The sequence below is a fragment of the Telopea speciosissima genome, chromosome 8 (assembly GCF_018873765.1).
Source record: "Telopea speciosissima isolate NSW1024214 ecotype Mountain lineage chromosome 8, Tspe_v1, whole genome shotgun sequence".
Taxonomy (NCBI): Eukaryota; Viridiplantae; Streptophyta; class Magnoliopsida; order Proteales; family Proteaceae; genus Telopea; species Telopea speciosissima.
In genome coordinates this window covers 11639910-11655335 of record NC_057923.1, presented here as the reverse complement: position 1 = coordinate 11655335, position 15426 = coordinate 11639910, and the positions used below count along the sequence as shown (strand labels likewise).

The window sequence follows — 15426 nt, the reverse complement described above, 5'->3', positions numbered from 1 at the left end:
TTGCACACTTTGCTTTTGCATTAAGACCCTTTTTTTCTCATTTTTATCTCTTTGCGGTTGATTTTAGATACACATTTCTTCATTGCCTCTTCATATTTAGCACAATGTAGACTTCATAAGTTACTAAAAAACTTCTTACTTTTCTTTTTCTCTTGCTTTCCATTTTCCACTCTCTTCCCCTACACGTCTCATTCCTTCTACAACTCCATTTAAATTACTCACACTCTACTCATACCTCTTATCTACAACAAACTCAGCCTTATCCCAACTTAATGGGGTCGGCTACTCATACCTCTTAATTATCTAGTTTCCATATTTCACTCTGTCTCTCTCTCTTCCCTACAAGTTGCACTCCCTCTTCTACTACCCCATTAAAAAAATTCTGCAAAATCAAGAAAACAGAATTTATAGAGATGACTGAGCCTATAACTCTAACACTTACATTCTAATTAATCCATGCAACTTTATTCGCATATTAAATTTAGCATATCAATAAAGACCAATCCTCTAATACAACTTTTTATGTACATAATTACAAGCATAAATACTACTAGACTATGTACCTGACCAATAAATATTATACAATGCCATTTCTCTCTAATAGACAACTGGCAAGGCCAAAGAATTTGGTCACAAGATGGAATCTTTATCTCATACCACTTGCGTTTAATAAACAACCGGTCTGGCCAACCAATTCGATCACTCGGATTTATTGTAATTTAGCCGGATAGTAAAACCCTATAAACATGGTCAACCAAGCATTCAACTTAGTCATGCAATCACAATATATGATGTACATGGAAATACCTTAAACTTTGTATCATAAACATGCTGTCTTATTCGTGTAGCACCATATATATAAAGTATAGAAAATCAAGACAACATTGATTGACTAAATTCAGGCCAATAAGATGGGTTGTTGAAAAAAATCTCATTAAGTCGGGACCAAAAGTATGGGATTCACATCATGATGTTTGTTTGCAAATTAACCGTAATAGCCTAACATGAAAGACATACTCAAATAAATATTTTAGAAAGGAAGAATTATTTGGATAAGAATTCATTAGAGTCAGTCGAAGAAGCTGAAAATGGGTTTGGGAAACCTTTTATTAATTGATTGGTCCTAGTTTCTATTTTTCATGTTTTAAAATAAATCAAAACCAAACCAATAACATTTTTATTCTAAATACAGTTATAGAGGTGTCATTCAAATAATCCTATTTTTTTAAACCACAAATATAAGGTGAAACTGCGTTAAATGGTTTATGAACGGTTCACATATACTCTTTTTTTTTTGGGTAAAGGTTCACATACGTACTTACTTTATTATAGAAGCAATGGATGATTGTTAGGACTTAGGACACATGCAATCAGTAATAGGAATCGATTTACAGCCTTGCAAGAGAACGAGATAGGAGTCCGGGGTGGGGCAACCCAAGTGCAATGCTCCAACGTAACTCTCCCAACTCTGAATGATCAAGCTAGGAGCATGGAACACCAGGGGACTTAATAATCCTAATAAGCAAAGGGTTGTGATGGAATGAGTTATTTCAAACCAACTTGCTTTCGTGTTGTGCGGGTACTTTCAAATATGTGTCTTCATGCACCATGTGTGAGAGATCAACAAATGCATTGACTTCCTAGCCGGGTCTCTACAATCATGCCAGAAAATTCATTTATGTATCGATAGTCTCCCAGAGGGTCTCACTGTTTATCTGTGGGATGGTGCAACTGGGAAGAAATTCTTTAGATTGTAAGTAACTATATTTTTACTCTTATTAATATAATATCCCATTCTCCCCCAAAAAAAAGAAAAAAGAAAGATGATAGTTAGATTAATCCAGGACGAGAAGGTCGGAAATTTTTTTTTTGTTGCTACTCGGGATGCAAGAACATTCCTGCTATCCGGGCTCCCAACCAAAGAAATGGAATAATTCACGTTTCCTTTGGATTCACAAACACCCTCTTAGATTCTAGTATATATTTTCCAAAATACCCTTTTAGATTCCATTTTGTTGGTTGCAAGCCCGGGTAGCAGCAAAATTTGGTTCCATCAGAAGGTCATTCAGTTGTGCAAGAATGAGGAGAAGATGACAATATGATGACAACATAGTTTCTTCTTAGTTTACCATATATTGAGCTTTCTATATAATATGAAAACATCTGCTATTGAGGCTTGAATTGTACACAATTCAATTCCATATTTATATAATTTATGAGTTCAAAAATTTCTACAACATGACAAGGAGATGTCACCATTATTAGCATTACCATTTCATAACATGGTCAAACCTAACGTTTAGTACTAGAAAATTAAATCATCAAAACCTCCCCTAGCTATCACCATTTATATATATGCTTCTTCCTTTTTCCTCCCCCTTATACATGAAGAGGAGTTTCATAATCCATGGCAGAGGGTTCCCTTCTTCCATCTACTTCTTTTGGTGAAGGATCTAATAAAGGAAAAGTTTCTGATCTAAGAATGGAGGAAGGAGTTGAGCGTTGTTGGAAATATATCCTCTTTATGAGGTGAGTATTAAATCAAAATGGTTTTACCTTCTTAATTGCTTCTTGTTTATATATTTTTTTTATTTCTTTCGGTTATCACTCCTAAGTTTAAACATGTAACCTTCTTTTGATTGTCTGATTCCAATAATTTAAGGTTTTTCTATGACAACCCTAATGGCTAATACACAATGGGTATAGAATCACCCATGTTATATACCACAAAAAAATAGCCCCACCCAAAGGGTTTAAGACTCGGAATCAGGATCTGGATTGGTCCTCGTTGATTTTGATCCAAATGGATTGACATTGGCTTGGATCAATCTGAACCAGCTTCAACATGCATTTATGTTGTAATTTAAAAAAATTATTTTTCGCAATGTCCCTTATATGTTATACTCATCTTGCTTATGAACAATTTTACTAATTTTATTGGGGCCAAAGGTTTTGTGAATGGCAGCATATAAACCCATTGAATAGGTACATGCGACTATCAAAATACCTTAAACCCCCTCCCTCCTATTTGACGAAGCTTCGATGTGATTCATGCGACTGTACATGAATCCCTTCCCTTTTTTGGGTTTAAAAGGAAAAGTTTTTTTCCCCAAAATTCCAACCTTACCCACGAATCCTACCTCTTAGGATCATTTCCCTGTGAAACACTAATAAATTTCAATATTAATAATGGTGATGGTAGGGCCAATCTAGTTATCATGTAAACATAATTAATCATATTTCACATGATGCTGACATTAACTTATAAAGTCAATTCTATGTTTATATTTAGTGTCGATGCTCTTTCTCCATTCATGGGAGTTGGGTGGTCATTTCACCCACCCCATGTGTCTGGGTGCATCCAGAACATTTTCTCTTATATTTAATACCATAAACTTCCATCAGCACAAATAATCTGACGAACGTTTGATTTAAGAGTTTTTTAATGAGAACCGATAGAAAATATCATATTTTGCTCATTGCACCGGGATGTGGTGAGGCCTATAAACATTAGTCACATTCACTAACCAAGATTTTTTAATGAGAACCGATAGAAAATATCATATTTTGCTCATTGCACCGGGACGTAATGAGGCCTATAAACATTAGTCACATTCACTAACCAGGGCAATCACGAGATATCTCTCTTTCAGACACACAACAAACACACATTGAGAGATGACGAATAGCCTTACAACCACCAAAACCATTGAAATGGATAAGACCTTATCTCTTTCAAAGTTTCAACCAACGCCCAATGTGGCTAATGAATTGGTGCCATTCATACCATGATATAATGGCCCATATCCTATCCGAGTCCCTATCCTTCTGTTTGCAGCCATACTAATAATAATATCTCTCACAGACAAAACAACAAACACTTAATGGGACGTAATAGGAACGAGTAGAAACGATCATATTTAACTTCTTAAAATGAGAAAGGGTAAATGGATCTTCAACCTCAAACATTCAATCCTCATCTAGCGAGTAGAACCGCTCGTTCACTGGACTTTCATTTTCGTTATCCTCAAGGATATTAGTATAAATCCTGTAACTTCTGATATCCTGTGCACAATGTCGACCACTTTGTATAACTCGTGCTTCATCACCTCTCCCTGTTTCTCAAAGACCTCTCAAACCCTACCTAGGAAATCATTTAGCCCTGCCATTTCCTGTAAGCTCAATTCTGCTACTTCTTCTGCTTCTCCTCCTACCCTTATTAGAAACGAGCCTGTTTTTGCTGCACCAGCTCCTATCATTACTCCTGCATTGGTATTTCCTCCCACTTGGTTCTTTTCTTTCTTTCATATCCTTTTAACTTAAATTGCATTCTAGTGTTCTTTATTAAGAAAAAGGACCGAGTTTCTCTTCCCTTCACCCACAGTGAATGGGCCGGAGAGGACGGGAATGGGTATTAGAAGGGTATTTTGGAACATACAAAAATCATAGGAGGGGTTTATAGGTGAACCATCTTCTATTGGTGGAGGAAATTTTTGTCCAAAAAATAAAGATGTATATTACTGAAATGTCTTCAACAAGTCAGCTGTAAGCCTCTATGGCAATCCCTCACCTATAAACATTTTTGGTATTTTGGTCCACAAGGCAATGCCAAAAATAAAAAGGTTCAAAGTCATTGTTATTCTATGAGCTGGGTGTGGTGGATGGTCATAGCAAGTCCAAGGGAGACCTATAGTATGGTTGTGGTGCGCCTAATTAACATGGAAAATAATTTTTTCCAGTTTCCTAAAATTGTACAGTGCGGCAGTTTGGGGTGGAGATGTCAACATTTGGCAGTTCGGACATCCAACGGTGTTGAGCTCGAGCTTGAGAAAAAGAAAAAATGGAAGTCAATGAGTGCAGACTGTTGGATGAACAAGCTTCCAAGTGTTGACATCTCCACCCTGAATTACCGCACTACACGCTTTAGAGAATTGAAGAGGATTAAAATCCAATCAACATCTACATTTTCGCTGCGATGGTCAAGGTAAAAATGTGAAAAATATAGGATATAATGTAGAATGGGCACTTTTAATGGCATTTCAGTAATATATATCTTTATTTTGGATAATTTGATTAAATAAAAGATTGTATGGTTAAGTTTGGATTCGATTTGATTGGATTTCTATTTCAATTTCAAATATTATTTTCAAATTTGCAGAATATCTTGGTATGATTTTTCGCATCTAATTATATAGAAATTGAAATTGAATAGAAATCTTGAGTTATTTCACAAATTTTATTCCAATTTATTTAATCTTTTTTTTTTAAAAAAACTACGAAGCGAGGTTCATTTCCCCTGATCTGCCTACTACCCATATTTTATTTTTTTTTCATTTACCAGTTGAGGGAGGAGAACCCTTGAGACCACCATGGCTGCAAAATTAAGAAAGTGTATGATGTTCTGTTGCATGACCGATACCTCTGTAAGACCTTCTGCGACAATTGTGGACAAACATCTTTTTTTTTTTCCCTCAAGTCTTTTGGGTTTGCTTATGTTCATAATTCCCCTATAGAAATACCCTATTTCCATCAATTAATCAATTTCTTGGCCTGTATTATATAATGTCTACATTTATTATTTCCTTTTTCTCTTAATGGATATCTCATCTAGTGATTCAATTTTATATTTCGGTTTGTTTTATAATAAATTAATGATAATTTTTTATATTTCTTAAAACATTTATAATCCCCCCCTTAAGTTTTTGAGAACTAAGAATCCTGTGGTCCAATAGGATTCTTAAGTATACAAATAACTTTTCAAACGTATTAAATGTCAATCCTTATTTTTTTTCTTAACAATTATGATATCCTTTATAAATAATAAAAAATAGGTATTATTTAGAATTAAATACGCATCTTAAATATGTTTTAGTAGTTCTAATTCCGGCCAATAACAAATTTAGGGATCCATAGCCTCCCTAGCGTGTCAACCCTTGCAACGCACATCCATGGCTGGAAGAAACTAGGAAAACATGAGTGTCTCTGCATGCTGGAGGGCAGGCGCACTAGAGAGAATCTCTTTCCCATATATAGGTTCTTTAAGCCAGATACTTTTTTGGGATAGAACTCTTAACCATGAATAGGGAGCGGACCTTGGTGCAATGGTAAAAGTTGTTTGATTGTAACCAATGGTCATGGATTCAAGTTTGAAAACAGTCTTTTCGAGAAAGTAGGGGTAAAACTACGTACATTATGATCCTCCCCAAACCTTGCGATGACTTAAGTATTGTGCATTGAATACGCTCTTTTTTACCTCTAAAATGTGAGCGGTTCTAAGGAATTGTGATACTTATTCACCTTTTCAATAGAGCCGCAATTTGGCTGATCTGGAACCTCGTGTGGGGTCCTTTAAGTGGTCAGCCCACTGGACGGGCCATGAGGCCCATGACAGACAATCCCGTTGACCAGTGTAGGAAACAATTATGATAACTTACCACCCCAGTGGACCCCATTGGGACCAAAAGGATAGAAAACTTATCCTCCACGTAGAGATTAGGAAAATGAATAATGGTCCTGAGGCCCACCGTCCACCAAATAAGTGACCAAGATCTTTCGTTCCCAAGTTGTCACCACGTGTCAATCATTGAAAAAATGGATGAGTTGACTGACCCACCGAATATTCCGGAAGCCGGATTACTCAGTTTGGTTTTAGCTTAAGTTAGAAATTAACCATGGTTAGTAGATTCCCCATGTAGTTGGACTATAAAAGGAGTCACATGCTTTAGGCCATTCTTCTTCAAAGGGCGCAGTTTCTAAAGTAGCGACTGCGGTGTCTGATCCGCTCTTCACCATATTCCCTTCGTCCAACAAAATTTGGCTAAAGGGAATATCCTTCTACAGATTAACACAGGTTTGTTTCAGCCTGGGTTTTGTTTTTTATTTCTGTAATTCTGTCTGAAACTCCTTCATCTCTCTCTTTTCACTTTTTATTCAGAGTTCATTCTCATTTTATCGATTTTCAATTTAGATTCGTTTCAGGTTTCGTACAGCTTCATTTCGATTTAATTACGATAATTCTGAATTTTCATTTTTTGAGCCAGGATTTGCTTTCCTTCTTAGTGAGATTTCTGTTTCCATTCGTATTTTCGGTGAATTCCTATTTGTCCTGCAATCTCTTAACGATTTCCATAACTACTGTATCTCCTTTTTGATCGATGAACTTGAAGAGCAACAATCATCTCTCTTTGATTTCTTTTTCTCTAGATCTCTCTGATCATGATCCTTCAAATCTGACTTCTTATCCTTTTCTCTTTCAACGATTTCCGTTTTATCGATTTTTTTTTCCTGTTTTACGAATCGGTAGCGAATCTAAAGCAGATTAAAAGTTTTTACTCCAGCTTAGTAGCTATGGTGATTGATGAAAACCTCCAACAAAGTACTAATTCGATCCGAAATGAACTGAATCTCCATTTTCTTCCCTATTTCAATGGGCGATTAAGCTTAGAATCTCTCGCACACATTGGACTTCGGAGTTTATATATAATCAACTAGTAGAGAGAACTGTTTATATAATTCTTTTTGTTGTCTTCAATTTATTTATTAATTTTTTTCATCGGAACTGCAGAGAGAAGGGATGGGGAGCGAATCATACGAGGCAGCCATTGCAGGACTAAAGAAGCTTCTCAGGTATTGGAATTAATTTGTGTCTTTCGAGGTTAATTCGCAAAATCGAAAGAGGAAGCTTTGACTTTTTTTTTTTTGAGTTCAACAATTATGAATATGGGAATATTTAATTAATCTTAGAAACTCCACTGTAAAGTTGGAAAACCCCCCAAAAGAAACGCATTTGTTTCCATGAAGAGCACCGTAAGAGTAGGTGTAACGTCAGCCGCATGTCGTTCTGTGCTACCGTTTGTCCCCACTTGGACCGTCAAATGTCATATTTCCCGTCTTCATTAATTTTTCTTTTTTTTATTATAAATAATTAATTAATTAATAGCGATTTTAACTCTTTCTTCTTTGTTCTTTCTTTCTTTTTTGGGGGTTGTCGGTTATAGTGAGAAAGGAGACCTGGAAGCGGTGGCCACTGCAAAAATTGAGCAAATAACGGCGGAGCTGCAAACAGTGGATAGTCCAGTGTTTAATCCGGTGGAGAGGATGAAAACCGGGTTCATCCATTTCAAGAAGGAGAAATACGAGTAAGTTTTACCTTTACTTATGGGATAACGCGTTAAGGGTGTAAATGTGGACAGTTTTGGAATTGACCCTTCCCCAGATTTGACTCATTTTTATTAATGGATAATTTTTTTTTATTAAATGTTTAAAAAATTAGCATTTGGTTCTGATTAATAATGGAATGGTTCGGTTTCAACTTTTTAATGGTTTTAAACACTCAAAGCCTCAACCATTCATATAAATTGGGCCAATGTGGGGTGCGCAATGAAACACCACATCTCCTACGGGATTTAGGGAGGGTCATAATGTAAGCAGTCTTACTCCTCCTTTCACAGAAAACGTATTTCTAGAGTCGAACCCATGACCATTTGATCATAATGGAGCAATCTTTATGCACCAAGCCTGCCCTCTCTTAAATAATTGATTATTAAATAGAATTGGATGATTGGGGGATGGGTTTTCTAACTATTCCAAAAACAAGAGATAAGTATAAAAAAAAAGAAAGTAGTTTTCTGTCCATGAATGTAGCCTATGTCAGCACTCCCATGTGTATCTCTCTTCTCCTTAAAATATGGGGACAAAATTGTCTTTTCATATGAAAAAGAGGAAGATAGACTCATAAGATTGCTGACGTAGACAACACTCTCAGACAAAATTCTTTTTTACAAAAATTATCTATAATAAGATGGATATGCTTTGAGACAATTCCCGGCTCCGACCCGAAACTGGTTCGAGAATCAATGTGACTGGCCTGATGTGAGTACGGCCCCGACACCCCCAATTTGATGGGAAAAAGTGTAGTTGCGGGTACCACGAATTTAGAATTTTGGATAGATTCACTTTACACTTGACACTTTCACGGCTCTCACTTTTGTACAATCCACTAAACCACTCGTGAAGAACTCTACCTTCCAGGTTTTACAACTACGCACCTCACTTTTGGTTTTGGACCACTCACCAACCCACTAGTCAGTCATAGGGGACTATTCTTGTAGGTGCAGAACTACCTTCCAATTCCACCAAACAGACCACCACAGTTCATGCCTTAACACCAACAACCAGGTGAATTATGTTTAAAAATAATTCAATTAAGTCATAGAACATATTAAGCATGAATTAGAAGCCTTAAGGAAATAGTTGGAAAAAAAAAATCTTCTACAGTGTTGTAATTTTCTGGTACATTGAAGTGTGGATATAAGAGCTCGACATGTGGAAGATGCAACATCCAATGGTGACGAGGTCAAGAAGAAAAAAAAAAAAAATGTCTTGCATTGACTCATACTATTGGATGAAGCTTCTTCCACATGTTGAGCTCTCAAACCCGCACGATAGAGGATTTTAATCTGAAATAATTCTCTGACCCAGATGATGTGTAGGGGGGAATTAGAGGAGAGGAATTATTGATGAAAAAATTGAATTTTTACATTTGTACTTTGAACCATAAAACCAAGGTTTACCCAAATTTGACTTTTCTCAAATAAAAAATGCTATTAGCTAAATCTTAGTGGATGAAACGATGATATGGATAAGATTTAAAGGAAATATGAGCTCCAATTAAGTTCAAACACATGTCTTTAGCTTCAAGTTTCATAAAGGAAACATGAAAGGGGTAACATGTGAAGCATATTTGCAGGAAGAATCCCGCGTTGTATGGTGAACTGGCCAAGGGACAAAGCCCAAAGGTATTTCTTAATCTGTGTCTCCAAAATACCAAACCTCAATTAATTTCTAGGTGACAGCACGAGCATGGGTTTGTTAATTAGAGCATTATTAATTAATGTATTAATAAAGAAGAATAAATATGGGTAATTAAAATAGTGGGTTTTCGGGTACTTGGTACAGTTCATGATCTTTGCCTGCTCGGACTCCCGTGTGTGCCCTTCCCATGTTCTTGATTTCCAGCCTGGAGAGGCTTTTGTGGTCCGCAACGTCGCCAACATGGTCCCCCCATTCGACCAGGTAGGCCTCCCACACCCCCCCCCCAAAAGTAGTTAATAGTAATCTTCTCTTTGAACTCTCTCTTTGGATTGTATTGTTTTTGTGGTTGGCCATTCTATTTGTTGCTAATGAGGCAATTATCTGTGACAGACTAAATACGCTGGCGTTGGAGCAGCCGTCGAGTATGCTGTCCTGCATCTCAAGGTGAATAATTTCTTTTTTTCACTTTTTTTTTTCATGGGAGAAAGTTTTACGAGCAAACGACAAAAAAGAGTACACCAATGAGATGCGACATAATGATTTCATATATAAAAGGACAGCAAAATCATTTCACAAGAGGAAAAAAGAGAAATGGTTATATTAGTTTGGATTCTCTATCGACGTGGGATGCCATCCTACATAGATCTCACTCTGTAAGGATGCGAAACCCACATGGGATAAAAATATTCTCTCTTTTTTTTGTTTGTTTTTTTTATGAAGTAGTTGTAGGATCCTTGCCCTAAACTGTCATGGGAAATGTCTATTTCTTTTCTTCATTTTTATATAAGCCTCAACCTCACGAATCGTAGCTGTAGCCGATTCCACACAAGAACCTTTTCAATACAGAATACCCAACTCCCAAAATAGACATAGTTGGGCATCTTTTTCGTTTCTTTCCTCTTTGCCCTTTTAGTAGTATAGCTTTTCTTAAGCTCTCTATTTAAGGGTTTTACGAAACAAAAACAAAATTATATTTAAGGGTGGAATCTCTCACCTCCTTTCCGAGAGGACATAATAACCATTTATTTGTGGGACTCTCTCCTATATATATAGGTAGGGTGACCTATGATCAATACTCATTTTTTGTTTTTGGTTGATTCCACCAGGTAGAAAACATCGTGGTCATCGGACACAGCTGTTGTGGTGGGATAAAGGGTCTCATGTCTTTCCCTGACGACGGCCCCAGTTCTACGTAAGTCCTTTATCTTTTTTTCTTCTTTCCTTCTAAAAAAAAGAGACTCAGTTTTCTTAACATACAAAAATCTTAGGTCAGGTTTGAACCCTAGGATGCTGTGTGAACTGACCTTTACAAGTAGAAGAAAATTTTATCTAAAAAAAAAGGTTTGTCTACTGAGTTTCGAATACTGATATTGGGAGTGTGTTATGGTTTTCTCAGGTCCCCCAAACATTATGTTGTTTACAACTTTACTATTGGATAAGAGATACTTCATACTTCAGGCAATACTATTACCTTTAAAAAACTACTTAATCTGTTATTGAGAAAAGAAACGTTAATCGGTATTGTGTGTGGGTGTGTATCTGCGCCTAGATATCGCCCTATGCAAAAAGACTACCGTACAACCTAAAAAATGGAAAGATTCAGAGAAGTGACGGTCTTTTCACACCAGACTGTGTCTGAACCCAAGTACACAACCACACACACACAGCACCAGTTGGCATTTATATTAACCATGAATTGTTGAATTAACCATAAGATCCCACCACATGGCCGATGGAAGCCAGGTCACCCACGTCAAAAACCTTTGCTATAGTTAGATTTCTGGTAGTGCGGGTACAGCTCTAAACTAAATTAGGTATTTGGAAAAGTTTTTCTACATTCTCTCCTCAAATGAAATGGGATTCCCATGAAATGACTTCTCATCCCCTCTTTGTATAGAAAAACCATTTTAATCTTTTTCACTGGTGTGTTCCCTCTGTCACATGGAAAGGAAACTCTCTCTCATAAATCTGCCCCTCTCTGCACCAAGCCATTTTATCATTCTTCGTTGATGCTTTCCTACGCCATTTATAAAGCGAACCCTCTTTCATGTGTATTACTGCAAAAGGAAAAAGAAGGTTATCAGGTTAGGACCTGGCTCCTGTGCATCTGGGCAGCCGGGTTACATGTGCAGGGTTAAGGCGGTCAAAGTGCACTGCCTTGAGCCTGGCGCTGCACATGCAGCCCGGCTGCCTAGATGCACAGGATCTTTTTCGATCAGGTTATGCTGTGTTGAAAGGTGAAATGACCATAAAATGAAAAATCCCACCCATATTGAATACCTCTAAACGTGGGCTCATCTGTGCTGCTGCATTGGTGCAGTCCACACAGCCTGACCTTCTCTTTTTATTTTTCCCCTTAGAAATTTCATTTTTGGGTTTAAGTCCCAAAAAGAAAATCGATCAGCACTCAATAGTTGGTAAACTGGTCTTGGCTGTTTTGGATGTGCAGTGATTTCATAGAATCGTGGGTAAAAATCTGCTCACCGGCCAAAGCGAAGGTGAAGTCAGAGAACGGCAGTCTGCCTCTCGTCGACTTATGCACGCAATGCGAAAAGGTTAATCCCCTCGGTTCCATTATCATATTCTTTTCTTTTATGTACTTTTAACTTAATTACATGATAACCACTTCGACTTATTGTCTGGCAGTAAAACTGTATTTTGAAGTGCACAATTCAATATTTTACACCAAGCACACGATCCAAAATCTCACCCATCACTCACACGAATTTAACCTAACATTCAATTGGGTCAGTTGGTTGGGTCTTGCATGGTGTTTAATCTGATTTGGTAAAGTAGGATTTCACTATATATATTTGTAGCGATGGTTCTTTCTCAGCAATTAATCTAGAGGTGTGAGTAAGGGTGTCAATTGGGCAGTTCGATTTGGTTTTTCGATTTTGGTGTGAGTTTTAAGGAAATCAAAGTCGGACCAATAAGAACTTTTCAGTTTTCGGCTTGGTTCGATTCGTTTTATGTTAGCGGTTTTAATTCGGTTTGAAAATCAGGTATAGATCGATTGGTTTTGGGTATGAATTAGGTAGGGTTTTCTAGGGTTTGGGGTCGGTTTCAATGTTCTGTTCTGTTCAAGTATGGTCCCATCAGTGGCCTATCAGTTTAACCCAAACCGAATGGTGCCCTAACCCACAAAATGAAACTGAACCGATAAGGTCTCGGTTCAATTTGGATCGGGCTCAATCAGGCCGGGCTGGGCCAGTTTGATCGGTTCAATTTAGGTTTTGACACCCTTAGGTGTAAGGATGAACGATTGTAACCCTACTCTCTATTGATAGAGAAACATATTTCATCTCAACATGGACCTAGACAATCTTGCCAAACCACGTAAATTCTTATATGCATTGTGTGATTGTTTGTTTATGATTTCTATTCATCTTCTTCATCTTTTTAGGTTCACATTTTTCCTACAAGTTAGTGCTGGGATTATCCCAATCTACCATGAACATCCTATTAGGGAAGGGAAACAATTAATTTTTTGATGTTTTGAATCTATATTTGGGCAAGAGAAACAGAAACTAAAGTAGTAACACTCGTGTTTGTTGGACTGTATGCAGGAAGCGGTGAACGTATCACTGAGTAACCTTCTAACTTATCCATTCGTGAGAGACGGTTTGGTGAAGAAAACTTTGGCGTTGAAGGGAGGATACTACGATTTCGTGAATGGAACTTTTGAGCTTTGGGGACTTGAATTCGGCCTCTCACCCTCTCTCTCTGTATGAACATAGTCAGTGACCCTCCTTTGCTTTTTGTCGTCAAGGTGTTTGTATTTTTGCCTTTGATGAATAATAATCTTATAGGCATTAAAACTATGAGATCGAATAACAATAATGAAATAAAATTGGAGATCGAGCTTCTCCTTTCTTCAGTTCATTAGTTCATTTTGAAGTTATGTCGAAGAGAATTGATCCTAGCTTTTGCTTTTCTCTTCTTTACTAGGTAAGGGATGTCGCTTCAGTACTGCATTGGAAGCTCTAATGGACATGCTTTATCACCCCTTTTGAGAGGTGGAAAGAGCCTTACCAACTTAATTCGTTACAGTGTTATTGTCCTTGTGATTCTCATTATATATAAATAAAATTTGGGCTTTATTGTAGTCCAAACCCCTTTTCCTAGATAATGCAAAAAAAAATAAAAATTATGTGCATTAGCTTCTAGTTTTTACGGGTAGGAGATATGGTATTTCTTCCAAAACTGCTCTTGCCCCTTCTATGTCAGGATCCGAATCCTCTACTTCCAAAATTTTCAACTTTCATCTTATTTCTAGTAGCTCACAGTGCGTCTCCTAGCCTGACCAGCATCCAACGGGTGATATTGAATAAATTCAAAATATTTAAAAAAAACACATGACACTTTTTTGAACCACTTATGAACCCCAAAACAAACCCACCCACCGGTTCAAACTCACCCAAACCAAACCCATTAACACTCAAACCAAACTAAAAATCCCCCAAATCTAAGAACCCTGCAACCTCTCCAACGAACAAACATTTTCTTCTTCAGAAAACCCTGAAGAGTTCCATTGTGCACATCTCATTTGATCGTAAAACTCTTCCATGGTGCATTGAAGACCATGAACGAACTGACCTTGGCACTTTCGAACTTTGACCACTTTGTTCTATCCATATTTGAGATAAATCAGATAAGAACCTCAGCAAGGCCATAGTTATACAGAATAGAAGAATTGAAAGTTCAGAATTTAATGGGAAAACATCCAAACATAATGTAACTTCAGTTTCAGTCTTATGACTTTTGGTCAAAAAGGTTAAATTGTTCTCTGAGCACTGAAGAGTAATGGCTGTTCCGCTCGTTTTTTTCTGTCTTATCTCTTAAAACTTTCTCTATTCTCTCTTAAGAAGATATATAGATAGATAAACTCCTTCACGTTACAGATTCAGAACAGCCATCACCCACTATGGCGTGTGGTGGTTCTTAATATAGCATTTGCCTTTGTTTCTTCTGCAGATATTTAAATTATAAAAAAGAGAGACAAGTTGATCAGATTTTTCATTGGATAACTCGAACCAGCGCCAAAATTATCCTGAAAATTTTCTAGATCTTCAATTTTTTATCTAAGGAAATTCTGCTATCTCCTGGAGAAAAATCAAATCGTCACATTCCATAGAAGAATGGGAATTAAGAAGAAGGGAAATCTTCAATCAATAGCTGATTAAGGGCTTTCTCCCTACGCCATGTAAGAGCTTTCTCCCTACGAATTCCGGTGTACCGTTGGCAGTTTGGATGAAGCAGAGGAGGAGTATTTTTCTATTCTTGGATTCCTATCTACAACTTTCTCTCTCTCTCTCTCTCTCTCTCTCTTTCTCTCTTCAGTACGAATTCAAAGAGAATGCCTTGCCCGTGAAGATTAATCTAGTTAAAGAGAATCTGAACCAAAATCCAATACTCTAATTTCTGAGTTTGCTTAATAACCTCGATCACTTTGCCCTTTCTTTGCTATGCCTTGACCTTGGCACTTTCTGTCGTTCGTTCGTGGTCTTCAGTGCGCCATGGAAGAATTCTACGATCAACTGAGATGTGCGCAATGGAACTCTTCTGAGTTTTCTGAAGAAGAAAATGTCTGTCCGTTGGAGAGGTTGCAGG

At 37.2% G+C, this 15426-nt stretch overlaps 1 protein-coding gene across 4 annotated transcripts; it reads left to right on the top strand.

Moving 5' to 3' along the window:
• Positions 1 to 4086: 4086 nt before the first annotated feature.
• LOC122670794 (carbonic anhydrase 2-like) lies at positions 4087 to 13845 on the top strand. Of its 4 annotated transcripts, XM_043867779.1 has the most exons (11): positions 4122 to 4272; positions 5342 to 5423; positions 7565 to 7626; positions 7998 to 8138; positions 9749 to 9797; positions 9958 to 10074; positions 10204 to 10257; positions 10920 to 11005; positions 12263 to 12368; positions 13383 to 13541; positions 13765 to 13845. In XM_043867779.1, the coding sequence occupies exons 2-11, from the start codon at positions 5370 to 5372 to the stop codon at positions 13801 to 13803; spliced, it is 867 nt and encodes a 288-aa protein (XP_043723714.1). In that variant the 5' UTR covers positions 4122 to 4272; positions 5342 to 5369; the 3' UTR covers positions 13804 to 13845. The 4 variants fall into 4 exon arrangements, with proteins under 4 accessions (XP_043723713.1, XP_043723714.1, XP_043723716.1 ...); XM_043867778.1 differs by lacking the exon at positions 5342 to 5423 and having other exon boundaries at positions 4087 to 4272; XM_043867781.1 differs by lacking the exon at positions 5342 to 5423 and having other exon boundaries at positions 4213 to 4289.
• The last annotated feature ends 1581 nt before the right edge of the window (positions 13846 to 15426 follow it).

What these genes read in the sequence shown, in the direction of transcription:
- LOC122670794 (XM_043867779.1), top strand. Translation starts at nt 5,370, where the DNA reads ATGGCTGCAAAATTAAGAAAGTGTATGATGTTCTGTTGCATGACCGAT. An exon ending in ATGCTGTCCTGCATCTCAAG is followed by an intron (nt 10,258 to 10,919) that starts GTGAATAATTTC and finishes TGATTCCACCAG; the next exon opens with GTAGAAAACATCGTGGTCAT. An exon ending in GCCTCTCACCCTCTCTCTCT is followed by an intron (nt 13,542 to 13,764) that starts GTATGAACATAG and finishes CTTCTTTACTAG; the next exon opens with GTAAGGGATGTCGCTTCAGT.